This window comes from Mustela lutreola, chromosome 13 (assembly GCF_030435805.1).
Source record: "Mustela lutreola isolate mMusLut2 chromosome 13, mMusLut2.pri, whole genome shotgun sequence".
NCBI lineage: Eukaryota > Metazoa > Chordata > Mammalia > Carnivora > Mustelidae > Mustela > Mustela lutreola.
The window spans coordinates 390436-414896 of NC_081302.1; the positions used below are offsets into that span (position 1 = coordinate 390436).

The window sequence follows — 24461 nt, forward strand, 5'->3', positions numbered from 1 at the left end:
TTTCGGTGCCGTCGCTATGGGAAACAGATCCCAAAGGGGCTCCTTCCATCTCACGCCCGACCTCGCGGGGATTCGGCGTGACCTCAGCTTCTCTCTTCTTCGGAGGTTTTCAGTCTCGAGACCCCAGAAACGATGCGGGGCATTCGCGCTGCGCCGGCGAGGGCTGGGGGCGAGGGCGGCCGGTCCCCCCCGCACTTCGCTCTTACTTCGCCCCGCGGGTCCCCGCCCCGAGCCAATGACCTGCGCCGCGATCTGGGGGCAGCTCTGTCCCCGGGACGCCCCGCTCGAAGCAGCCCCGCCCGGGGGCCCCGGGGGTCTCCGCCGCGAAAACCCGCTCCCGCGCCTGGCGCGGGTGGAAACCGGCGCGCCCCGCCCCCGCGCGGCCCCGAGGCCGGTCCTGCCCGCGCGCCCCGCCCCAGCCCCGGCCGCGAGCGCAGAGGTGCCGCCGCCGCCGCCGCCGCGATGTGACCTTCAGAGCCGCCCGCACGGGATGACCGGAGCCTCCGCCCCGCGGCGCCCGCGGCTCGCCACGGCCTCCCGGGTGCTCTGAGCGCGCGCTCCCGGCCCGGCCCTCGTCCCCCGCGGCCCTCGCCCCGCGCTCGCCCCGGCCCGGCCCGGCCCAGCCATGCCGCCGCCGCCCGGGCCCGCCGCCGCCCTGGGCACCGCGCTGCTGCTGCTCCTGCTGGCCTCCGAGTCCGCGCACAGTGAGTTCCCAGCGGGGCCGCGGCGCCGGCCGGCCCGGGAGTCCGCTTCCCTGCCCGCCAAGGACCCGCCGCCCCCCGTGCCCGGGCAGCGCGGGTGCCCGCTCCCCGCGCCCTCTGGCCCCCCGCGTCCCGGCCCCGCGGCCCCCGCACCCCGCACCCCGCACCCCGGGCTCCGCGCCCCCCGCACCTCGCGTCCCGGCCCCGCGCCCCCCGCACCCCGGGCCCGCGCGCTGCAGCAGCATCCCCGGGGCAGGCGGCCGGGAGGGAGGCCGGCGCGTGCGGGCGGGCTTGACCGCGTGTCCCCCGTTCCGTCCCGCGCTCTCTCCCGGCGCCGTCCTCCCGCCCGCGTCCCGGCAGCCGTGATGCTGCGGGCGCGCGAGGCGGCGCAGTTCCTGCGGCCCCGGCAGCGACGCGCCTACCAGGTCTTCGAGGAGGCCAAGCAGGGCCACCTGGAGAGGGAGTGCGTCGAGGAGCTGTGCAGCCAGGAGGAGGCCCGCGAGGTGTTCGAGAACGACCCCGAGACGGTGAGTGCGCGGGCGCCTGGGGGTCGGTTGGGTTTGGGCCCCGCCGCGCCACCCCGGGAACACAGGGACCGTGCGCGCAGCCGGGGAGCCTCGGGGCCGCTCCCCACGCAGGCTTCCCTTCCCCGACTGCGCAGGGAGCCGTTTAGGTCCGGGTTGGGGGACCGCGCCGCAGGAGAGGCTCCCTCCCAGGAGCCTTCAGGAATGGTGGGCGCGCAGGGTCAGAGGCAGAGGGGTCCCCCAGCCCCACCCTCCAGCCTCCTCCGCGGCTTCTGAGCCCCAGGCCTCCTGGTGACTCGGGGCGCTCCCACAGCTGTTGGCGGGTGTGTAAGTGGGTCCTCAGTTACCTCCTCCAGCAGGCCTCTGGAGGCAGCCACTTTATTTATTCAAAGATTTTCTTATTTGAGCGAGAAAGAGAGAAAAAGAATGTCAAGCAGACTCCTGCTGTGCCCGGGGCCCTGCTGGGGCTTGATCTCAGGACCCTGAAGTCACCACCCTAACAAACAAGAGGCGGATCACAGCTGCTCTGCCCCAGCACCCCTGAAGGCAGCCCTTTGAGGGAAAGAGAGGCACACAGCCCCTCTGGGTTTTAAGATGTGAAACAGCTGCGATGTTTAAAAACCCAAACCCTAACCCTATTCCTACTCCTGCGCCCCAGCTGGACTGGAAGTGAGGTGTGGGCTGCCCACAGTCCCCAGCCGCCTGGGGCGGGGGACGGAGTGTGTGCTTGAAAGGGGAACTGAGAGATACGGAGTCTGGAACTGCTTGCTACAGCAGGTCCCAAAATACCCCGACAGGAATAGGACCAGAACATATGTGGGAGGGCTGGGCAGGAGGGCTGGGGTCAGGGGGCCCGGGCAGGGCAACCCGCGTGGTACACCTCTCAGCGAGGTGCTCTCTCGAAGCAGCCGGTTACTCCAGGAGCTGGACTGTGCTGGCTCAGGACACATTTCTATTAATAATGTCCTTGGGGACTGTGGGGCGGCAAGCAGCCGGCTACTGGGAACCGCCCAAGTGTGGACTGGGCATCGGCTTAGGAGTCTGCCGTCTTGCCGGAGGGGACCCACGGGACCCTGCATGCGTATCTGTTCCGGGGCAAATGCCTTTGGAAGCTGGGAGTGTGGAAACTGATGCACCTTGTACTGTGAGGTCAGGGTGATGGCAAGATTTGGTTCTCCCGGAATGGTTCTTCTAAGGAATTCTGGGATTGAAGGAAACCTTGCGATACATGGACGGCGTGTGTGGCCTGTACAGGTTTCTAGTTTCACTTGTATTTCTCATCCACTGGCATGACAACCCCTTTGCAGCCCCTTCTGAAGACAGCCTTCCCAGGATGGCCAGCCACCGACGGGTCTCCTTGGGCCAGTCCTTTCTGTGGGGCCACTCTGGGAAGGCTGCTTTCCTCAGGGCCACTGCCCGCGCACAGCAGCACAGTTTCACTGTGGCTGTAAGGAACAGGGTTGCTGATCTTCTCTGGCCTGTCTTCCGGTTTCTGGACTGATGAATCCTGGTGGCCCCATGAGTCATTCCCGGCAGAGGCTTGCTGAGGGCCCGGAGGCAGGGCCGTGAGACTGGCCACCAGACGGCTGCAGAATTGTGTGACAGGTGCTGGGGTCCCCAGACCATGGGATAGGGCGTCCAGGTGACAGGAGTTCGGGGAGACGGGGGGCTACCCCACCCCCAACCAGTCCCTGCCCAGTCAGGTTGCACTCGCCAAGGCCCTGGCCTGGCTTTTCCTTGTTGCCTGGACACACTGTGCTTTAACCATAGTGGCCTCCTCCCCAGACCTTTCATCTCCCTGGTTTTAACGGCTTTTATGTTTTAATTATAACTTTATTTACAAATGTCTGCTACACAGGCAAGAAAAGGAAAGCCTGCTTAAGATCCCCTGATTTTAATGCAAAGCAGTGCCCTCTGGGTGCCTTCCTGCCTGGGAGGTCCTGGCCACCCCTGCCTGTATCCCTAGTGGGGATTTGTCCCTCGCTCCTAGCAGAGCCGTCCCTCCCTTCCCAAGGCTCCTCCTCCTTCCCAGCCCCAGCGGCAGGAGCCTGCCCTTCCCTTCAGTTACCCGCTTCCCAGGTTCGACCTCTCGGTGTCTTCTGTCGAGGTCAGCTGGGTTGCGGACCCCTCATTTTAACCTGTTCTCGTGTGGATGTTTGCTCTGTGGTCTGGACTTGGCCTTTGGTGTGTGGAAGGCAGGAGCAGCCAGGCTAGGGACGGCGGTCACCCTCCCCACCATGGGGGGGACTCTGGGAGCGGCCTGTCTCCCGTGGCTCGGCGGGAGCCCCACGCGACCTCCAGCCCGGCTCCAGCTCTGGCTTTGGTGGAGTTTCCAACGCTGCTCTTTCCTGCTGATTTCTTGCTGACGCAGAAGGCAGTGCTGCCCTCCTGGCCCATTCCTGGGTTCTGGGGGCTCCCTGCTGAGCGAGCCACGGGAAGGGCCCCGCAGGAGAGCTCGGCCCGTCCCCCAGGCTGGGTGGGCAGGAGCACCGGGAGCCAGCTCCCCCCCGCCGAGTCCTTTCTGGTGTTCAGAGGCTTCTGCGGGAGCTGGGATTGCCGGCCTAGCTTTCCTGCTTGGTCTGGCTTTTTCCAGAACGGGCTCTCTTCTCTTGGGGTCGGGACGTGACCTTCACAGCAGGTAGCTACCGGCACAGCGGCTCCTTCCTGGTTCCAGGGGTCATCACACACCTATGCTGGAAAGGAAGGGAACCTGGGGGGCCTTCCTGACTCCCCGGCATCCTGGCCACCCACCTGCTTCCCTCTTGGGGGCAGACGGCCTTCCCCCGACACTCCCCTGGGCCAGGCTCCCCATTGTTGCCACCACAAAGCCTCCTCTGCAGGGCTCAGGCAGTTTGATTCTCTCCTTATCTGCTTCCTCTCACGCGGTTACTCCCCCTGCCTGGCATTTCCCTCTCCTTGGCTTGTCTTCGGTGCGGCGTCCCACACGGTCCCCGGCTGTCTGTGCTGCGATTCTCCTAAGCTCCCGGAGGCCAGCCCAGCGGAGTCACCTTCCACTTAAATCCTTTAAGGCAGGCGGGTTCCAGACGCCGGATGCCATCTCGGTAATCAGGCTTTGCTTCCGGAAAGGGTTCTGGACAAAAGACGTAGCCCGCCCGGCCTGGCCCGGCCTGCTGCACAGAGCCGCGTCTCCACTTCCCAGCGCCGGGGTGTCTGGCCCTCACGCACGGCCAGCTGCAGCCTGCGGTGCAGGGAAGTTCCAGGTGCGGTTCTTCACAAAGCACCTGACTCACTGGAGCTGCAGACAGCACTCACAGCTCTCAGGGCACAGGACAGAGGCACACTTGGAGGGCCTCACGGTGTAGGTGTGCGACGCCTGGGCTGTGCTTGTGCTCACAGGGGCCCACCCTGCCCAGTCTCCCTCCATCTCTGTCCTCAGGTATGGGGCGACCCAGTGGTGGCAGGGGGCCCTTTCGGGGTCCAGTCAGCTTCGGAGTGCTGCACACCAGCCTCCAAGCACACCTGTCTTCCTGAAACCCCCTCTTCCCTGGGACAGGTTGGGGACAGGCATTCCTGTGGAGATGAAAGCCTCTCCTGCAGGTCGTCTCTTGTTAGGGTGGCCCCAAGGGGTCTCAGGAGGGCCCCGGCAAGAGGGTGGAGAGGAAAGACGGAGACCTGGTTACCCCCAGTGACTTGCCTCTGGGATGCAGTTGCCTTGGCTGGGGAGGTGACACCTCGCTGTGACTTACAGGAGAGCCTCTAGCTGCCTCCTTGTCCCCCACGACCCCCCCAACTGCTCTGAGTGCAGCCACACACACACTCTTCCCTGTGCGACCTTGGGGTACGGGCATACCCCACCCTGCACAGGCGCAGCCCCTCTCCTTCCTTGGGTTCTCAGGGAAGCAGCTCCTGCCCCGCTGATCCCTGTGGACGGAGGCCCCCCTCCTGGACCCTCTGCTTCGTGGGCTTTCGCTCCCGGAAGACCATGCCCATCCCAGGGGCCGGTTTTGCTTTGCCTGAGTGGGCTCCCGCTTGGCTCCGAGGCCTGTCGCCGGGCTGGTGAGAGCGGGGCCGGCCCCAGCAGGCCTCCTGCCCCACTTGTTCCCTCCCAGGAGTCTGTAGGGACCCTGGGCTCTCCACCCTGCAGGCCCTGTGGATGGCACGTCACCCTTGCCAGCAGGCCCGGCATCTGCAGGAATGCAATAACAGACGGTCTTGGAAAACATGGAACGTCTGCCCTTGTTATTTAGGAACAAAAGAGCCTTTGAAGAATCGGAGGCTTACGGCCCGTTTCTTGAGATCGTGGGTAGCTGGGGCCAGGCCATTCCGAACGCTCCCTGGCCGTCCCTTTGCTGTGGCACCGCTGGCAGGCGCCCCACTCTCTGCTCGTCCCTGGGGCTGGAGGTGGGGGGCTGTTTCTGTGCGCAGCAGGTACCGGGCTCAGGTGTGCTGTAGGACATCCACAGTGCTTGGGGCTTCCACAGCGTGCATCCGGGAGCCCCCTGCAAACCTGGGGCGTGTGCATCTAAGTTTTGACCCCTACAGGGTGCAGCTTGTTACAAGTTTTATGACTTTTCAGGAGCAGTTGGAAGTGGAGGAATCTGGGAGCCACATCAGGCTTCAAGTGATCCGCCAAGTACAAGCGTGTTGTCCAGATGAGACAGTGATGTATGGTGCTAGTGTTTGCTTTCTCAGACTTTGTTTGGCGAACTTGAGAATTGTTTGCTCCCGGTATCTGTGCCCATGGTAATAACACACGTTTTGTCCACCTGTGTCCCCCGAAACCTACCATCTAGACCCGGCTGGTGAGGGCCCCTTCTCAGGACACTGAGCTCCGTGGGGAAATCATGCAGCTGAACTCAGGCAGCCCCTGGGGACGGGCCCACGGGGGTCACCACTGCAGCTGGGCATGTCCACATGGGGGCCGCTGAGGCTGGGCTGGCACGTCCCTCCGGCACAGCGGGCATGGCTGGCGGCTGCAGGTGTGGCCCCTGGGCAGCCGTCTGATTTGGATGTGCGTCTCTGGGGCGCGATGCTTCCGGCCAAGAGGGAGGAACCCGTTAGGACGTTGCTGTTGGCGGTTGTCAGGGGCCAGGGTGTGAGTTTGTGCCCCGCCCCCCGCGCCATCATGTGGCAGACCCCAGGACTGTCTTGGGTCTGCGCCGCGTGCCCACACAGTCGCGTTCCCCAGATGCTGGCCTTGGGGACGGAGCCTCCGTGCAGGCTGAGGGGCCAGAGCTCGCCTGCCCAGATAGGGACTCTCCCAGAGAGCCATTGTAGGAACAGCGAGACCTTGGCCGTGAGTTCCTCCAGTCAGAGCAGGAGCTGGAAGCGAAAGCCTCTGGAGGAGCAGCTCAAGTTGTCAGTGGGTTTGACAAGAAGGACATCATGTTTACCAACAGGCAGCACTGAGGCCAAAGGTTGTTCAGGTTTTTTTGACTCTTTCTCATGGAAAATGCCTTCTATTTGTGTCATGTAAATAAGCAGAGTTATTGTGACACACAAGTCCCAGCCAGCTTTGTTAAATAGTTTAAAATTTGGGGAAGCAAAATTTCAGGCTGTTACTTATTAAAGGACGTGACACAGTCTTAATGTACGGACAAACAGTGGCCCGTGTCGGGCCGCAGCGTGTAATTGCAGTGACACACGCAGAAGCCCTCGGTGTGTGTGATGCACGGCTGAGGGGATGCGTCTCAGCCAGGCTGGCCGTGAGTGTCCCGTGAGTCCCCAGACGTGTCAGGGGAGGACTCTCGGAGAGCGGCGTCCACGGGGAGACACACCCTCAATGCTAGACGCTGCCTGGGTTCCCCTGGTTCACCGCGTCCCTGCAAGGACCTCCCTGGCCTCTGAGGAGCTCAGAGGGTTAAAGGAGGTTTGGACAGGAAGGTCCTGACGAGCTGTCCCTTCCTGGTCCCATTTCTAACCTGCACCGGGGTGGCCGTGCTCTGTCCACACGCTGAGGCCAGGTCATGCTTCTGTCTTGATAATGCGCATGTGGGCCGATGAGGCTGCTGTGGTTCCCGACCATTTTCGGAAGGCAGATCTGCTTGCACAGTCCAGCTGGGGGGAGACGACCACAGACCCTACCCAGCCTTGGAGGAGGCCCAGGGGAAGAAGTGTGCAGGGTGACCCCTGGAGGGGATCCCGGAGCGATGGGCTGGGCGAGCGAGCTGGCCTAGGTCACCGATGCCGCTTCGGCTGGAATTGCGGAAGGGACCGTCCTGAGGTGGAGACGGAGGCGGGTGGCAGGTTGGCCGCACACAGGCAACTGCCCCGTGGGGAGGGTGGGCAGCTCCCTGCTGCTCTTGACTTTGGCCCCATGGGGGGCACTGGGGGCGCAGATCCCGCCGGGCAGACTGGGGACGCAGCGGTCGTGCAGGGCATAGGCTGACGGGATTTTCTATCCACAAACGGGAATTCTCAAGGATTTCACCAGCCACCTGCTGGCCCTCTCCTGTGGTCCTTTCTTAGTGAAGGGGCAATCTGGTGACAGCATAATTAGGGAGCAGAGACGGGGAGGTCCCGTCACAGAAACACTGTGGTTTCAGCTCACAGCAGACGGAGGTGGGCAGAGGCTGTCCATGGGCACAAGCTCCTGTGTTGGTGAGCCCCTGGGGACCAGGAGCAGGGGAGAGGGGCGTCTGCCGGGAAGGCTGGGTTCCTTGAAGCGCTTGGCTCTGTGCACACTGGGATGAGCTCTGGCAGGTGGCTTTCGGCCAAAACCAACACACTGAGCCTCCTGGAACCAGCCCTGTCCCCGGATGGGGTGTGAGCTCCCCACACGGCTGTTCCGCCCAGGGGCCGTCCGGCCAGGAGTGGAGACAGCTCAGCTGTTGAGTCTCACATGCACGTTGGCTCGTCTACCCCTGGGAGGGTGTGCCCTTGGAGGGACCGGCAGAAGAAAGCTAGGCAAATGGCTGTTAATCTAAGGCTCTGAGTGTAAAAAACGTACTGGCAGTTCAGAAGCCGGAGGAATGATAGTACGGCTACTTCCAAGTGTGGACAGAGAAAAGCTAAGAGCATTGATTAAGATGTTTTCCCCCAGTGTGCTTATTGATGTTATCAATAAAATTAAGAATTCGGTGCTTTGTTCAAGTCAGGGAAAAGTGTAGGACTCTGCTTGCCTGTTCATTCATCCTCCCCGGCACCCGTCCGTCCGTCCGTCCACCATCCATCTGTCCGTCCGTCCACCGATCCATCCATCCATTGACCCACTTACCCACCCATCCATCTGTCCATCCGTCTGTCCGTCCATCCATCCATCCGTCTGTCTGTCCGTCCATCCGTCCACCCGTCCATCCGTCCATCCATCCATCGGTCCATCCGTCTGTCCGTCCATCCATCCATCCGTCCACCCGTCCATCTGTCCATCCATCCATCCGTCTGTCCATCCATCCATCCGTCCGTCCATCCGTCCGTCCATCCATCCACCCGTCTGTCCGTCCATCCATCCGTCAGTCCGTCCGTCCGTCCATTCACTCACCCTTCCATTCATGTATCATTCATTCACCTGTTGGGCAGTGGCTCCTGAGGGCCTTCAGGGGACCACTCAGCACCAGGCCAGGCACTGGGCACACATGTCCTTCCCCTCTGGAGCTTCAGCTTAGAGTTCAGCGGCCTACAGTTTTGCTCACTCCCTTCTTCTATCTTTAGTTGCTTAAAGCAGAAGCAAACCCGTGAGAAAAATGATTGCCAGATGACAAAGGCCCCATTTCCAAGCCCGGTGGTCCTGGCTACTCCCTGCTGCTGGCCCCACCCCAGCCCGCATGCAGCCCCACACCAGGCCTTGCTCCCCGTGTGGTCAGAAAGAAAGAGGGTAAGTTTGTAGGCCACTGATCCCTGGTTTCGGATCTAGCTCTCTGAACTGTGGCCGGGCCTTGTGGCTCCCTGTGGGAGACGCTGCTGAGAGCCAGCCCAGCTCCTGAACCTCAGGCTATGGCTTCTGGGGCCGGTTTGTGGTGCAGGTGGGACCCGCTGCGCGTTCTGTGTTTGGTGCCCTTCGCATGTGGAGATTTCCTCCTCTCTGGTAAGAACGTCAAAGGACAGCTGGAAATGTCTCTTTCTCCAGGGGGAGTGCACAGGGGTTTTAGGTCGTCTGTCCTGTCCCCAGACGGGCAGTCGGATCAGCATTCTCCCCACCCCAAGTAAATCAAGCACACAAAGTAGGATAAACTCACCAGGTTACAGCCCGTGGTCTCAGAACCTGCGTTCCCACGGATGTGGTTGCCTGCAGGGGATGGGCACGGTGTTCCGGTCAGTGATGCTTCTCACCGTAGACCTCGTTATCAAAACATACAACACGTAACTAGTAGCAGTCATGGTTTGGAAACTATGATAGAGCTTTCTGGAAAACTGTGATAATGCCACCATTTACGAAGACTTGGGGTACTCTGTTCATGGTTCTGTGTTGTTTCCAGTCTGATTCTTGGTCTCCTGAGTGGGTGTGTCACACTTCCACCCTAAATCTTTCCTTCAGAACCAGAGCCTTTCCCTTTGTGACAGAGTCTGTGGCCTGAGTTATCCCTCAAGACCCAGAAGATGTCACGGCTTGCGTGACCTCAGCTCTTGGATCTTTGTCAGAGTACCCCTCCTCGCCTAGCCTTCCTGTCTGGGGGCTGCCAGTCCGTAACTAAAAGCAGCACAAAGAAGTGAGGCCAGGAGGTCGGGGCCTCCAAACACTGGTGTTTGGGGACGTCCCTACCTGGCCAGTCCTGGCCTCCATCACAACTGCCTGAACGGCCCCTTCACTGTCACACAGGCTGAAAAACAAACTTGCTCTGACCATTACTTCTCTCTTAAAGCAGTTATGTGTCTGTTTAAACCACATCTTTACTAAAACTTGACTTTTTGAAAACAGTGTGCCTGGCACCGTGGCCCAGGCTGCGGTAACTGGTGGGGGAGGGGACACATGGGGTTGAGCTGGGCCAGCGCGTGGGCAGCCCCGGGATCCCCTCTGCCTGTCACTGCAAACACAAGCCAGCTCTCATCAGCATGGTTTCGGGTGACCGTGTGCTGTCCAGAGCTCGTCCTGGCTTCCTGACCTCAGGCACAGGCCACAGCATGTCGTGAATGCCCGTCTCCTCCTCTCCTCTAGCAGGGCTCATTTAACCGACCTCACCGTGGTGGCATGGGTTGGACAGATCGGCGGACACTCATGTGCAGCTGACCCAGCAGCTGGTGGGGGCTGCTCCCGCGTCACTCGGTTCCATGGGGGGGGGGGGTCGTCTAGGGCCAAGCCGCTCCACGACGGGCCCTGCGTGGGAGACCACAGTGGACGGGTGGGGGCTGCCTTGAGTGGCCCGTGGCCTGGCATCTGTGGCTGGGGCCATGGACCCTGGCCCGGACTGGCCAGCGAGGGCCAGGTGGTCCCAGCGCCGGACAGCCAGCTTGCACCCGCAGACAGAAGGACCCCATTTACACCCTCCGTGCCTCATCCAGCGCCCATTTCTTTTACAAATAGAGCGGATGCAAATCAGAGCCGTGCAGCGACTGTCCCATCGAGGTCTGCTCAGCTCTGGGAGGGGCCTGGGTCAGGGAGGGTCTGGATGACGGTACCTGGGACGCGCCCTGTCCTGTGAGACATGTTACACGGCTCCACCGAGGTCCCGTAAATGACATCACTGTGCTGCTTCCAGAAGGTCCGATCACGTCTGCGGTCATATGCAGAACGTCCTGTAGAGGCCGCGTAAGCAGCCTGGGCCCTGCCACTTGGCCTCCTCACGCCATGGTCTTCTGGCAGAGAGTGGCTTTCTGGGTGGTTCTCACCGGCTGTTACGGGGCCAGCTGTGGGGATTTACCACCTTCCTCAGATACCTGCCTCTGCAGGCGTCTGTTCCCGCCCGCTGGGGAGGAAGGCGAGGTCCCTGGCCAGCTGCATGGCGGTTGTTTGGGGAGTCTCGTACCGTGCCAGTAAACTGTTGCCCCTTCTTTTTCTGCAGGACTATTTCTATCCAAGATACTTAGGTAAGTTGAGTCCCTGCCTCTACGGTCGTCGTAAGGGAATAGAGGGGGACTCGCGTCTGCGTCGGCTCCCGGAGCTCACCTACCGGACCTGTGTGTGCCTCTCACGCCCCAGGGTCCATGTTAGCCTCCGTCCAGCGCCATTGTTGGCAAACGGCTTCTCTGCTCGGACTCCAGGCTTCACTTCCTGTTTGGGACTGGGATTGACTTAGTGGGTTTGTGACATTTTGGTCTCCGGGTCTTGGCACTCCCAAAATGACTGAAGATCCCAGAGAACTTCTGTCCGTGGGGGCTGCACGCGTTGGTACCGGCCATGTCACCAGTCAGAACTGAGAACAGTAAACAACGTTTTTGTTTCATTGGAACAAGAGGAGTGTATGAACGGACACCCCCGGCCACCGAGTAGGGACGTCACCGTGCGGGTGGCCCCTGCGCACTTGGGGGGAGAAGGTGAAGGGACAAACGGCCATCGGAAAGAGGCCCTGACCTTCATTTTAAGAGATTTTGGGATGCATATCGCTTGTCACAAGATGCATCTAATCCAGGGTCTCCCTTTTTAATTTTGTGAAGTGCATTTTGGTAAATTTTCCATTGGCCTTATATCCTCTTAGGGTTCCTTCTCGGGGTTGGTATCTGGCAAGAAGCCAGGTAGACCTGTAATTGGCCCTAAAAAGACAGGAACCTGCTGGCTCCCGGGTTCCCTGTCGGCCTCAGAGGCCTGGCTCCCGGGTACTGGGGTTTGCTTCTAGAGGCGAAGGGTGACCAGCTACCCCAGGGCCCCCTCCAGGCGGCCCCGGCCCTTGTCCGCCTGGGCGTGGTGTAGTCCCGGGGACCCTGCTGAAGGCGGGACGTGGCTCAACACTGTTGTGCTCAGGTTCGAGTTTCCAGGCACCTTCCCCTGCTCCCATGTGTACGCAGCTCGTCAGGTGGGTGGGACTTCGGGGCGACGCTCCCGAAGCAGAATGACTTTCGGATCAAGGGCAGTGTTTCCAAATGGGGGTCCACTTGAAACTGAAGTTTAACCCTCTGGCTGTGGTCAGGAATCTCCCTGAATGTGAGCAGTGATCCTTCGGGGCTGTAGCCGAAGGCGTCTGCGGAGAGACACACCTTGGCACACAGAGTACCGCCCTTTCGGTGAAGGCATTTTTTGGCTTGCCAGTGTACAAGGGATCTGGACTGTGTTGTTGCTTCAGCCCCAGGAAGCGTGAATATTACCCTTTTCCAGAGGGTCTCCGACCCAACGTGCGAGTTCTAAAGTCTTCCTGTCTCTGACGACAAGAACAACGGGCTTCCCCCTCTCTCTCTTGCAGACTGCATTAGTAAATACGGATCTCCGTACACAAAGAGCCCCGACTTCGTTTCGTGCGTTCAAAGTAAGTGTGTCCTTCCTGTCCCCCAAAGCCCTGTGGGTCAGGGTAACCTCAGGCTTTGCTGTGGGGTCTTGGGTGTGGCTATCCCCCCAAGGGGGTGGAACACTGGCCTGAGCGCTGCTCCCTTTCCACTGGACTTTCTCCCTTAAGCAAGTGAGGTTTGGTTTTTTAAAAATAGGCAGAAACGCAAGCCCTGTGACGGCTAACGCTTTCAGGGCTGTGGGGCCGAGCACACCTCTGGGTCTGCCTCCTAGTCAAGCAGCCGGGCTCCCGGAATAGTCCTAGACCTGTCACCTCACACGCACAGTCTCTTGGTTTTGCACAAACACTGGCTAATCGCAGACGAGCTCCGACCCCACTCTGCGCCCCCCGGCCAGGACGTCCCTGCGTTCAGAGCGCCTGCCGGTTCCCGGCGCATCCGCAGGAGCCGGCGTGCGCCTCCCAGGCTCCTCCTGGTTTCTTATTTTCACAAACAAATCTCACACGGTGGAGGGTGTCTGCGGGACGGGCCCTGGCCTGCACCGCCCCTCACGTCCATGCAGACCGGTCACCGGCCGGGTGACCACCTCGCCCCCATGGTGCCGGGCCTGCGCGTGTTTCTGCGTTTTGGTCTCCTTCAGTGTCAAAGGTGAGGCGTGCAGCTGGCCTTTCTGCTTGTTCTTCTCACTAGCAAGTGAGGCGAACAGTCACATGCTTAGAACCTTGTGTTCTTTCCCCGCAAGGGACCCGTGTCTGGCTCCGCCGGTTTCTCTTGGTTTGCAGGAGTTCTGGATTCGCCGTCTGTCCTAAAAGTAGCGCAGTTCTCCCTCAGCTCCTCACGCATCTTTCGTGCTGCTGGTAACGTCACGTCACGTGTCCCGCAGGAGAGCGGACTCTGCCGCTTTCTGTCGCGTCTGGCTGGGGTCTGAGCTGCGAGCTGCCCGCGGCCCCGAGCCAGGTGTCCGCGTGCTCTGCCCCTGTCACAGGCAGGCTCCGAGTACATGGTCCGGCCGCGGGGTGGCCCTTCCTGCATTTCACGTGGGACCTGCCCCCTCTGGGGTTGCCCAGAAGTCAGGAGCACCCGGTCCTGCTCATGGGGCCCAGCTGGCCTGGCTGGACGCGCCCCTGAGTCCGGACACCCACCCATCCACCCGCTGGTCACAGGCCCGAGTCCCGGCTCGGACGAGCAGAGGAAATGATCGATTTAACGCAGGAAGAGGAGGGGAAAGTGGTGCCGCCATTCAGGCCCCTGCTCCGCTCTGACCCAGGGCAGCCCCACACAGGTACAGAGCAGACCGGCCTCTCTGATTTGGGTTAGAAGCACCTCTTGACTCAGGGTGCCAGAACCTGTGCCCGTGCTTCGTGGGCAAACCGGAGCAGGCCCCTCCCTCGGCCTCCCTGGGGTCGGCTTGTGACCTTGTTCTCTCCAGGGGCCTGGTGACCTCACTGGGGCCTGAGGCAGACATTAGGGGGTGGGGTCGTAGCAGTTTAGGTTCGTATCATTTCGGTTTTTTGTTTTTAGCAATTTTTTTAAGGATGTCAGTTTGCTAAACCAGTTTCTTCTTTTACATCATGGGACCTCGTCGATTAGACTGTTCTAGCTGCTGGGTTTGGGTTGTGCTTTCCAAAGGTCATACAAAGCTACGTGGTGCTTCACACCTCCGGACAGCGCCTGCTCCGGACGGCAGCCCCTGTTGTAACGGCGCTCCCGCAGAACCATCGAGGTCTGGCTCCGAGGGAGGCTGTAGCGGTCTGGCCCACATTGTGCCACGAGACAGATCGTGTGGCCTTAGAGGGGTTCTGATTGTGTGACCAGCGAGGACTGGCTCTGAATGAGTTCAAGCTGTCTGCTCGGGGGGCAGGCACATGCTCTCGCACTGCTGTCTGTGCCGGTCAGTTCTCCGGAGCCTGAGGCCCCCCCCCATGCAGCGCCACCCTCACGGGGGCCCAGGGCCCGAGGCCCGTGGCTCAGGAAGGATGCACACCCTGCCCACCCTCTACCCCCGGAGCCAGACCCCCGGCCTCAGTGCACGCAGGACAGCACTGGCAACGTCACGCTGTTTTCATCACTTCTGTCCTGAAAACCCTCTGATTTGGGGGCCACAAGACAGCGCGGCACAGCTGAGTGCTTACTGTCCGTTACCGTCAGATCAATGCCACAGCCTCTCGGTGCTCACCCCGCTGGGCTCCAGGCCCGGGGCTCTCTTCCTGTTACCGTCTCACCTTCGCTGGCAGACCTCAGGGCGCTGGCCCCATCCCCGTGGCCCCCTGGGCGCCACCTGGAGCCTGTCATCCAGGTTAGAACGGGTTGTCACCCTCGGACTTCGAGGCTGGGGATCAGCAGCCGCTGAGAGAGGCTCCCTGTGGGGTCCACAGGCCCGCGACGGGCAGCACGGCCGCCTCAGGATGAGGGGAGCCCCATGTCCTCCGGGCAGGGAGCGGGTGCCCTCAGCTACAGAGGTCTGTTCTCATCCGTACCCGCCGAGGGTGTCAGCTCTTTCTGTCGCAGTTTGCGGGGCCCCTGCCGAGGGCCAGATACCCCAATGCACCCCCTCCTCCGGTGCCAGAAGTGAAGCCCGGGCAGGACACAGGGTCCAGCCACAGTGGATTATTCTGGGCTGGGTGTTCTGCGGGAGCCCATGGGAGTGTCGCCCGCGGGAGCTGGTCGCGGCCCCTGAACGTGGGGATCTGAGGTTACTGAGAGGGTTGGGCGTTCGAGGCAGATTCTAGAGTTAACCAGCCCTTATGCCGAATGCACGGTTTTGCGCTTCTGAAACAACCAGCTTTTGAACCAAATACGGCCAGTGGAGACGCAGGCCCTTTCCTGGGGGCTCCCTGGGCTCCTACTGTGAGTCGGCGGCTGCCCCCGCCCCCCCACGACCCCTCCTGCCCTCAGGGCCCCTCATCTGTGGTGTCGACCTGACCCTCCCCGGCCCTTCTGCACCCGAGTGCACTGCGGACAGCCAGTCCGGCGGCATGGGAGACCACAGGGCTGACCCGCTGGCCCCCGGCAGCTGGGGGACGCGTGGTTCCCAGAGCCGGTTTCCTCATTCCTGCACCCAATTCCTCCACGCTTACGGGCAGAAGGCATTTCCCTCGCCCTGCCAAGAGCAACCATGTGGGTGTCACACAGCCCTCGGGGACACTGTGTTTGCTCAGCCCCAGCCGCAGGAGAAGCCGTGGACGGACATGGTCTGGTTCTTCAAACGCAGGCCGTCATGCAGGTCCCTGACATCGGGACCCTTGGTGTCCCAGAGCCCCTTGGGGCCAAGGGTCATAGCCCGGCGGAGTGGAGACCGCAGGAGCCCCGGGGGGCGGCAGGGCCAGTGAGGCGGAGACCCGGCTCAGCTGGGGATTTGCGGCCACGGGCCGGGAGCAAGCCCTGGGGCCGCAGTGTGGAGCCCAAACTGGCGCTTGCCTGGCAACGTCGGTCATTTTAAGAGAGAAGAGATGAGTCGGTGGCGTGTGCCTGCCTGGCCAGCGGGATGGACACAGGCCTGAGCGCTGGGCTCTCGGTGGCCCTGTAGGTTCGGGCTGAGAGAAAAGCCGGCTGCTGTCACATCCTGGGTCACCTGGGAACCCGACGGGCCCGTCACTTCGTAAATACAACGGGAGCAATTGCGCCAGACGAGGGGCCCAAGGACACGCGGCCCTGGAGAAGGGGACACAGGGTGAGACTCTCCTGTGGCTGGTCCAGGCCAGGCCCTGGGTGGCAGGCCAGGCATCACCTGCCCTCCGCAGGTGGGCCCTCGCCGAGTCTGGGGACGGACCTCAGCCAGGCAGCCTGGGAGCCCCCAATCCACCACGCTGCTGGGAAACGTCCTCGTCGCCCTCGGGTGATGATGACCCAGAGCAGCCGGATCGGTCACGATTGTCACTGCCACTGAAGAGCACCTGCCTCGGGGATTGCGAGGCGGCCCTGGGCCCTCGGTGCCGCCTTACCCTTCGTGCTGGCCCTCGGCTCAGACCCCAGCCACGGCCCCATGCCGCCCAGGGTCTGGAGAGGCATGTGTTTGCTGGAGCCCAGGACGGAACCGGTGCCCGCGGAGCCCCCAGGAGCTGTTCACGGTCCGCACGGGCCTTGCAGAGAGGCCGCCACGGCTTGTCAAGCAACAGAGGCACGAGCACATCCACACAAGGGCTGGATGGACAGCTGGCCGGCTGATCGGAGCCGCGGTTCTGCCACGTGACGGGCACGGTGGAGGAGGCAGAGGACCGTCTGCTGGCGTCAGGCATCCACTCCTCTCTAGGGTTCCCCGGAGCCCTGGGGGGTGAGCCCCGGAGAGCCAGGGCCTGCCCTCTCCCGACGACCTGTGGCTCCAGTGCCCACCCTGCCAGCCCGCCTGGGTTCTCTGCCGGAGCGGCTCCAGGACAGAGGCGTCCCTTCCTGCCCAGCCCACCCAGCACAGCTGTAGCCTGAGAGGGCTCTCAGAGCTCTGCTCTCCTGCCGGCACCCTGGAGCTCGCTGCTGCCCGTGGTCAGGCTCTGCAGTCAGGGACCGTCCCTAGGATCAGGAGCCTCGGCGGCCCACGAGCAGCTCTTCCCGTCCCCCGGGAAGGCTCCCTGGGACGGTGTCCACCATCGTCCCTAAAGCAGCTGGAAATTGCCTGGTGATCAACACTCTGGGCCGGGTAGACTGTCTCCCCGCCCCCGCCGAGCAAGGAGGTCCCAGCCAGCGGGCAGGTGCCCCTCCCTGGAAGGGCCAGGGCAGCCCCCCACGCAGTGATGGTGTGGCGGTGTCCCTGCAGCGGGGAGGTATTGGCGAAGGTCGGTGGTCGGGTTTGAGGGGACAGGGCGCCCGGCCCGGAGGGTGGGGGCGTGTACCTCGTGCAACCCCTCGGGCCAGCCAGGGGTCTGGGCCCACTCCCTGAGCGGCCAGGCCCCTCCCTCCTCAGCTGCCTCAGGCCCGGTGGGCAGGAGGCCACTCCGTCCGAGCCGGCCTGGGTTTCCCGGCCCCAGAGGAGGGTCTGGCCCGACTGTTCATGACGGCCCTCCCACCGGGAGCTGCCGTCTGCGCTGCCGGCCTGGGCCGGCCCCCTCGTGCGCACCCCGAACTGCTCCCTCCCGGCTGACCTTCTTCCCTTCTTTCGGCACAGACCTGCCTGACCAGTGCTCTCCGAACCCCTGTGGCAAGGAGGGGACCCAGGCCTGCCAGGACCTCATGGGCAACTTCTACTGCCAGTGCCGGGCTGGCTGGGGCGGGCGGCTCTGTGACAGAGGTGAGGGGGCCCTGCTGCTGCGGGACGCGGGCAGGGGGTGCTCCTGGGGCAGTGGCTATGGCCCATCCCTCTTCCAGCCCACCCAACCCCGGGGGATACAGGGACTGTCCGGCGACCTGACCGCTCAGGTGGGGGTGGGGGGGGCAGGCAGGCCCCTGGGCCCCTCCAGGCCCTGCGCCTGAGCACGGGGTGCTGGCCGTTTGGGGGAGCCCTCGGGTGCCAGTGGCCTGGCTCTTGCAGGACTGGAAGGAAGGAGCCAGTGTAGGGCCACCCCTGGGGCTCGGCCTGTGGGGACGGCAGTTTCAGGGCCAGCCTCCGTGTCTGCAGTGGGAGGGTGGGGGGGTCAGGAAAAATGCCCCAGGCCCCAGTTACCTCGGGCAGCCCCTTCTCCGTGGTGCCAAGCCACTCCAGGGCAGGGGGGCTGCGCGTGTGGGGCTTGGCCTGGCTGCGCCTGCCCAGGTCTGCCTCTGTCAGCCCTCAGCCTCCTCCCGGGTGCGCTGGCAGCCACGGAGCTGGCACCACGGACCGTCACCGCCCGCAGTGCCTTGAGGTCTGCCCTTCGCCCCCATGCGCTTGCGGGGGGTCCTGTGTCGGCTCCGGGCACTCCCCAGGGTCTCTGTGTCCTGTGCCCAGATGTCAACGAGTGCAGCCAGCAGAACGGGGGCTGCGGCCAGATCTGCTCCAACAAGCCGGGCAGCTTCTACTGCGCCTGCTACAGCGGCTACGCGCTCGCCCCCGATGGCAGGACCTGCCACGGTAAGGCCTGTGCCGCGGCCCTTCCCTGCTCCGCACTCTCCCCTCGGCTCCTCCCCCCGGTGTTTGTGCAGCTGCCAGAGTCGGCCCAGCCCGATGGCCAGATTGCTGAGGTCGGCAGTGGCTGTTCCTCTGCAGAGGCTCTGGGGGGGGCGGGAAGAGGGCGGAGGGACGCGGAGCCGAGCACATGTCCGGGCATGTCAGCGGCCGCGGGGAGCTGCCCCAGCCCCCGGCCCAGGATGATTCACCGGGATCTGTGGACCGGCCAGCTCCGCTGAGGGGACCTCCCCCGCCGCCCCGGAGGGGCGGGCAGCTCCACGCGTCTGTGTGACCACAGCCCAGGACGGGGCTTGGACAGTGGGGCTGGGCCAGGAGCAGACGAGGCCTCTGACGCCCACCCCGAGCACTTCCCCGGGGCCCCACGCCCTGACCTCCCCAGAAAGTCTGCAGGCTGTGGCCAGCCCGGTCGCAGAGGACGAGCTGCCCACCTGCCGGGGGATGGGACAGAGGTGCTGAGGGAGAAGCAGCCTCGGGAGCAAGGGCGCGCAGTGGCCGGAGCCCCAGGTGAACCTCTGAGTTGGACAGAACAAGGGGTCCCTTTCCCAGACCCTGCACAGCCGCGGCCCGAGGAAAGGACGTGTTGAGAGCAGCCGAGGGCACCCCACGTCGGGTGCGAGCGCTGAGCAGAGCGCGTAGCCGCACCAGGACCGCCCCCCCCCCCCCCCCCGCCGTTCTCTCAGCCCTTGGCGTGGGTGCCTGTGGCTGCCGGGAAAGGCCTCGGGGCCGCGCAGGAAGGTCTGCTTAGCCTCCCTGCGAGCCGAGTGACGGGAGCCCACCTCCCGCCCACTCACCGAGTCGTGGGGCGTGAGACAGCCAGAGGGCTCCCTGCGTCCTGCTGCCCTTGCCCCCAGCACCGTGTGCCGGACGACGGGGCAGAGCTATCACCCACGGCTTCGGGGGGCCATGGGCCGCTGCTCCCGTAGCATGGCTGACACCCCATGAGCGCGATGGGCGGTGCCCCTCCTGCGCTGCCGGGAGTCGGGCTGTACCTGCCTGTACCCGCGCACACACACCCTCTCTCTTAACTGTCCGCTCTTTCTCTGGGGACCCCTGACCCAGCCGAGGGAGGCTGTGGGGCACGAGGTCTGTCACTATGGTACGGAAGAGACCGACCGGCCTTTCTGTCCGTTGAGATGCTGGGAAGGAGGGAGTGGGTCATGCCGCACCCCTGCACCCCAGCATCCGGGCCTCTGTCATCTCTGCGTGGCTGCAGGGGGAGCTCCACACCACATGGCAGAAAGGTGGGCCGGGTGGGCCCTCTCCTAGGAGGAGAGCCGATGAGGGCCCCAGGGTGGGTGGGGGACAGGGCCTCGTGGCCACAGTGTACCCAGTAGGATTGGGTGTGGACTCCCTGGGCCCCGTGGCCGGCACCACAGCCCGCTGCAGCGTGGGCCATCCCGTCTCCGTGCTCTGTGACGAGCAGCCGGACAGCTGCTTTTCCAGTTGGCGAGGTGCTGGCTGGGGTCACAGACCCTCGGACGGCACTTGGCTATACGGACCCCCAGCCCCACCCCCGTGGCTCTGCGGCCGTGGCTGGTGTAAGAGAAGGCAAAGTGGCCTGGGGCCGCGTTCCCTGTGGGGGCCTGGCCTGAGATGCCCTGATGTGCCAGAAACAGGCAAGGACAGGCGGCCCTCCCCGGTGATGCCGCGGGCCCTCTCGCGGGGCCCCAGATCTGGGGAGACGTGGGTTCTCGGGCCCTGGCCATGCTGTCCCTCGGCCGTCGCAAGTGCCACGGGGCTTCGATGAGCTGCGGGCAGCCTGCTGTCATGGCTGTGCCCCGGAGGCTGTGCTGAGACAGCTTTGCACCAAAAAAAATAAGCTTTGCCCCAATGAGGCATCCTTTGTGTGGGACGGCCTGTGTCCACCTGCCCAGAAGGGCGGTGTCCCCACGGTGTGGCCAGTGCTGTCCTGGGCCCTCCAGCACCCCACTGCCAAGGGGAGTAAAGTTCCTGAGCTCCTGGACTTGGGGCAGGCTCACAGGCTGGACTGTGGGGTCGGAAGCACTCACGCAGAGGCCGACGGACCCGTGAACCCCATGGCATTCACACTGCCTCTGGAGGACGTGTGTGGTACCCTGGCTTTTTCCCACGGTCATGAGGGGCACCTTATGGTTTCCGTGTTCGCGGGCCTGTGTGCTGCCGTCATCACAAGTTGGGGGCAGTTGTGAGGCCCCGTGAGGAGCCCCTGGTGTTGGACATCATCAGTGCATGTGCCAGACGCCCCTTCTGTCCCTGGAGGAGACGAGGTCGTAACCGCAGAGGTTGGGCTGCCCGCTCGCCGAGGGGAGAGGGTGCTTGGCACCTCAGGAAGAGCCTCGACAGTGGACCCTTGTGGCATCTGATTGTCCTCAGGGAGACCGGGGTGTGAGTGCGGTGCAAGCGGAGCCCGGGCAGCCATCGGCACGGGGCACCTCCATCTGGAAGGCTCCCAGGGGTCCTCCTCCACCTTCCTGTGCACCCGTGCTCACCCTTGGACATACATGGCTCTGTCCAGGGCTCAGAGATCACCCTTGTCACCTGGGACCCCAGTCGGAAACGCGCCTGCCCCCACGCCTGAACCTGGGGCTGAGGAGCAAGGCGGGTGGGGGGGGCAGCAGCCCGGGAGCCACGCTCAGCGCCGCCCAGAGCAGTGGCTCGGGCTGCTGCTGCTCCATGACCCACCATGGGCTGGCGAGCGGCGACGCGGCCCTAGTCAAGGGCTTTGCTCTTCCTCACAGACGTGGATGAGTGTGCGGAGGGGGGCTCCTGCGGGGAGGCCCACTGCAAGAACCTGCCGGGCTCCTACTCCTGCGTGTGCGACGAGGGTTACGTGTTCAGCTCCTCGGACAAGGCCTGCCGAGGTACCCGCCCCCGCTGCCCACTGTCCCCAGCACGCGCACCATGAGCGGCACCCACAGCTGCGCACACGGCACGCGTGGGTAACAAGCACACACCCTTGTGAACACACGTGTTCGTGTGAACGTCCGTGCATGCGCCACACACGTGGGTGACGCACGTGCACACAGCCGTGGGCACATTCAGGAGCGCGTGTCCGTTCGTGTGTGTGCATACCGCGCTCGCGCATGCCAAGTGTCTCTTCACGCAGCAGGGCCACTTCCCCCAACTGCCGAGGACACAGTAGAGGTTTGGGGGGCCCTCCATGCCACAGGCACAGGGACCTCTAGCCCATCTTCAGGTCAACCTGCTGTGCGTGGGGGCAGGTGACAAGCACGCCCTGTGTCAGGGGGGCACAGAGGGCGGGTTTTCTTCTCAGCCTTCCTGCCCCGCACTTCTCCGGGAAGCCGGGTGGCCCCCGCCTGCACACCCTCCATGCCCTCCTCCGTACCCCCAGGGGGTGTCTCTTGGGTCCCTGAAGCAGCCCCAGGGACACCTGCCAATGGCTGCAGACCCTTCAGACCCTCATAGACGGGCTTTGTGCCCTGACCTAGTGGCTACTCCCACCACCTCCTCTAACCCAAGAAGGAGTTGAGGGAGAGACCGCTGACCAGCCCTGCAGGGAGCACGGAGCATGGGGTGCGGCCTGGGCTGGGTGCCTCCTGGTCACATGCTCTGGAGCTCATTCTCACGGTGAGCGACTGTGCTCGGAGAGATGCTGAACTTTGCCGTCTCCCCCGTGGCAACAGATGTGGACGAGTGTGCCGAGGGCCGCTGTGAGCAGGCCTGCGTCAACTCCCCGGGGGGCTACACCTGCCACTGTGACGGACGCGGAGGCCTCAAGCTGTCCCCGGACATGAACACCTGTGAGGTGTGACCACAGAGCAGCGGTCCCTCTTGGGGCTGCGAGAGGGCCCAGTGTCCCCGGGGCTGGTGGGAATGCAGGACAGGAGGCGTGTGTCCCCTGCGCGACATCTCAAGGGCAGCTCCGCACCCACGGCGGAGCGGGTGGCCTGCGCCCGCAGAACATGCTGCCCTCCCTGTTGGCTGGCTCAGGCTCCGGGACACGTGTGGGGTCCAAGCCTCCCGACTGGCCGGCCCGACCCCGGCTTGGCACACTACTGTGGTCTCCGAGCTGTAACAGCCTAGGGGTTCGGTCAGAGCCTGGCAGGCGAGCGGGGAGGGAGGCTCCTCTGCATCCTGACCCTGTGTGCCGAGGGGGCTACACCCAGGTATGCCCTGCCTGACAGCCCTCGCTCCCTTTCCACAGGATATTTTGCCCTGCGTGCCTTTCAATGTGGCCAAAAGCGTGAAGTCTTTGTACCTGGGCCGCATGTTCAGTGGGACGCCCGTGATCAGGCTGCGCTTCAAAAGGCTACAGCCCACCAGGTAAGGGCCGGGAGCGAAGGCAGGTGCACAGGGGCCCAAGGGCCAGCCTGAAGCTCCCCGGGATTGCAGATTCCCGGCCCTGCACCGGGTAGCCCCCCACCGGCCCGGCGGCCGGCCCCGTCCCTGCCCAGCGACGGCAGCCGGGCTCTGGCTCTGGGCCTCCGCAGGGTGCTGCCTCCGGCATCCAGGACAGAGTCCCAGGCTGTCCGTGCACCTGCTGTCCTGGGTACCCTGGGGCGGGAGGCCGCGAGCCACCTGCCTGTGTATCACCTGTTTGTTTCTCGTGCTGGCACTTAGGCTGGTCGCCGAATTCGACTTCAGGACCTTTGACCCTGAAGGCGTCCTTTTCTTCGCTGGAGGCCGTCAGGACAGCGCCTGGATCGTGCTGGGCCTGCGGGCCGGCCGGCTGGAGCTGCAGCTCCGCTACCATGGTGTCGGCCGCGTCACCAGCAGTGGGCCTGTCATCAACCACGGCATGTGGCAGACGGTGAGCGTGGCCCGCACTGACCCCCAGGCCGTCAGGGTTGGGGACTCCTGGGCGGGGGGGCCTGGCATTTCCCCGTGCGTTTGCACACGCAGCTGTGAGTGGCCACCACACGAGGCCCTGCTCTGGGACATTCACAGTCGATGGGGCGAGGGCTGCGGTCTGTCCCGAAACGGTTGTTGGTCACAGCTGCCTGGAGCTGTGGGGGCTGCTGGTCACCCTGGAGCACATAGGATGGCCTGCCGCAGAAACTGTCCAGTTCAGAATGTCCATGATGGGGCTGGGGCCCCTGGGCTGAGGTCTGGGCCAGGCTCCCGTCTCCGTGTGTCCGCACCATCCCGGGACCCGGCTCCTGGGGCTGGCGCCGTTCCCACAGACGTGTTCCCATGTGGGCGTCTCCTTTGGGAGAACGCCCTAGTCACCCAGAGCCTGACCTGTCGGTCCTGATGAGACCTGTACCCCAGTGCCCAGAATACGGCAGCTTGGGGCACACAGGAACCTTCCAGAAGCTCAGGGGCCCCTGGTAGGAAGTGGGCTTTCAGAAGTAAGCACTTGAGAGAGAAAAGCATTCTTTCTCCTTCTGGAAGTTCAGAGATGGGAAACTCGGAATGAAAACAGCATGGACGTTTGCTAATCTCCCTCCTGTGAACTCAGGCCCGCTGCTTTCCTCAGCCCCTAAAGCACGAATATTCCCAGAGTGGCTGTGCTCACGGTCCGGGGCAGGCACTCTGCACCCGAAGCAGGAGGGGTCCCGGGCGGGGCGGGGGGCAGTGTCCAGGTGAGGAACCCGGGGACCCAGGACCTGCGTCCACACAGCTGCCCACCCAAGGCATGAACTGGTGGCCCAAGGCAGGGTCAGCCCAGAAGCAGCCCCTCTGTCCTCCCCCTCCTGACCCCTCCTTCTCTTGCTCCTGTCCACACTCTGACCCGAGCACCTCCATGTTTCCCACGTGAACCGGAAGGGAAACCGATGGCCTTCCGGAGGGCTGGCAGGACGCACAGAGGGCAGAGAGATGGGTTTTTTAATTCTCCTGCGTGGAGAGGAGGGAAGAGCGCAGACCTCCAGAGTCCGTGCATGCAGCGTGCCGTCTGTGCCAGGCACCTGGTGACCTCGCGCCCTCCTGCCTTGGCAGGGGCGCGGCTATGCCTGGGGAAGTGGAGCACGCAGTGGGAGGTGGTGATGTCCGTGG

General features: G+C 63.6%; 1 protein-coding gene across 3 annotated transcripts in view; it reads left to right on the top strand.

The window, feature by feature from the left end:
• The first annotated feature begins 427 nt into the window (after positions 1 to 427).
• The window catches only part of GAS6 (growth arrest specific 6), a 31278-nt gene continuing 7244 nt past the window's right edge, over positions 428 to 24461 (top strand). The window contains exons 1-10 of one of the 3 annotated variants that reach the window (XM_059144671.1): positions 428 to 704; positions 1062 to 1228; positions 11122 to 11146; positions 12454 to 12516; positions 17589 to 17711; positions 18345 to 18467; positions 21242 to 21364; positions 22148 to 22269; positions 22669 to 22787; positions 23085 to 23274. In XM_059144671.1, the coding sequence (XP_059000654.1) occupies positions 626 to 704; positions 1062 to 1228; positions 11122 to 11146; positions 12454 to 12516; positions 17589 to 17711; positions 18345 to 18467; positions 21242 to 21364; positions 22148 to 22269; positions 22669 to 22787; positions 23085 to 23274 (1134 nt within the window). In that variant the 5' untranslated portion in view covers positions 428 to 625. The remainder of the gene's footprint in view (positions 705 to 1061; positions 1229 to 11121; positions 11147 to 12453; positions 12517 to 17588; positions 17712 to 18344; positions 18468 to 21241; positions 21365 to 22147; positions 22270 to 22668; positions 22788 to 23084; positions 23275 to 24461) is intronic. The other 2 variants (XM_059144672.1, XM_059144670.1) reach the window with 2 other exon arrangements.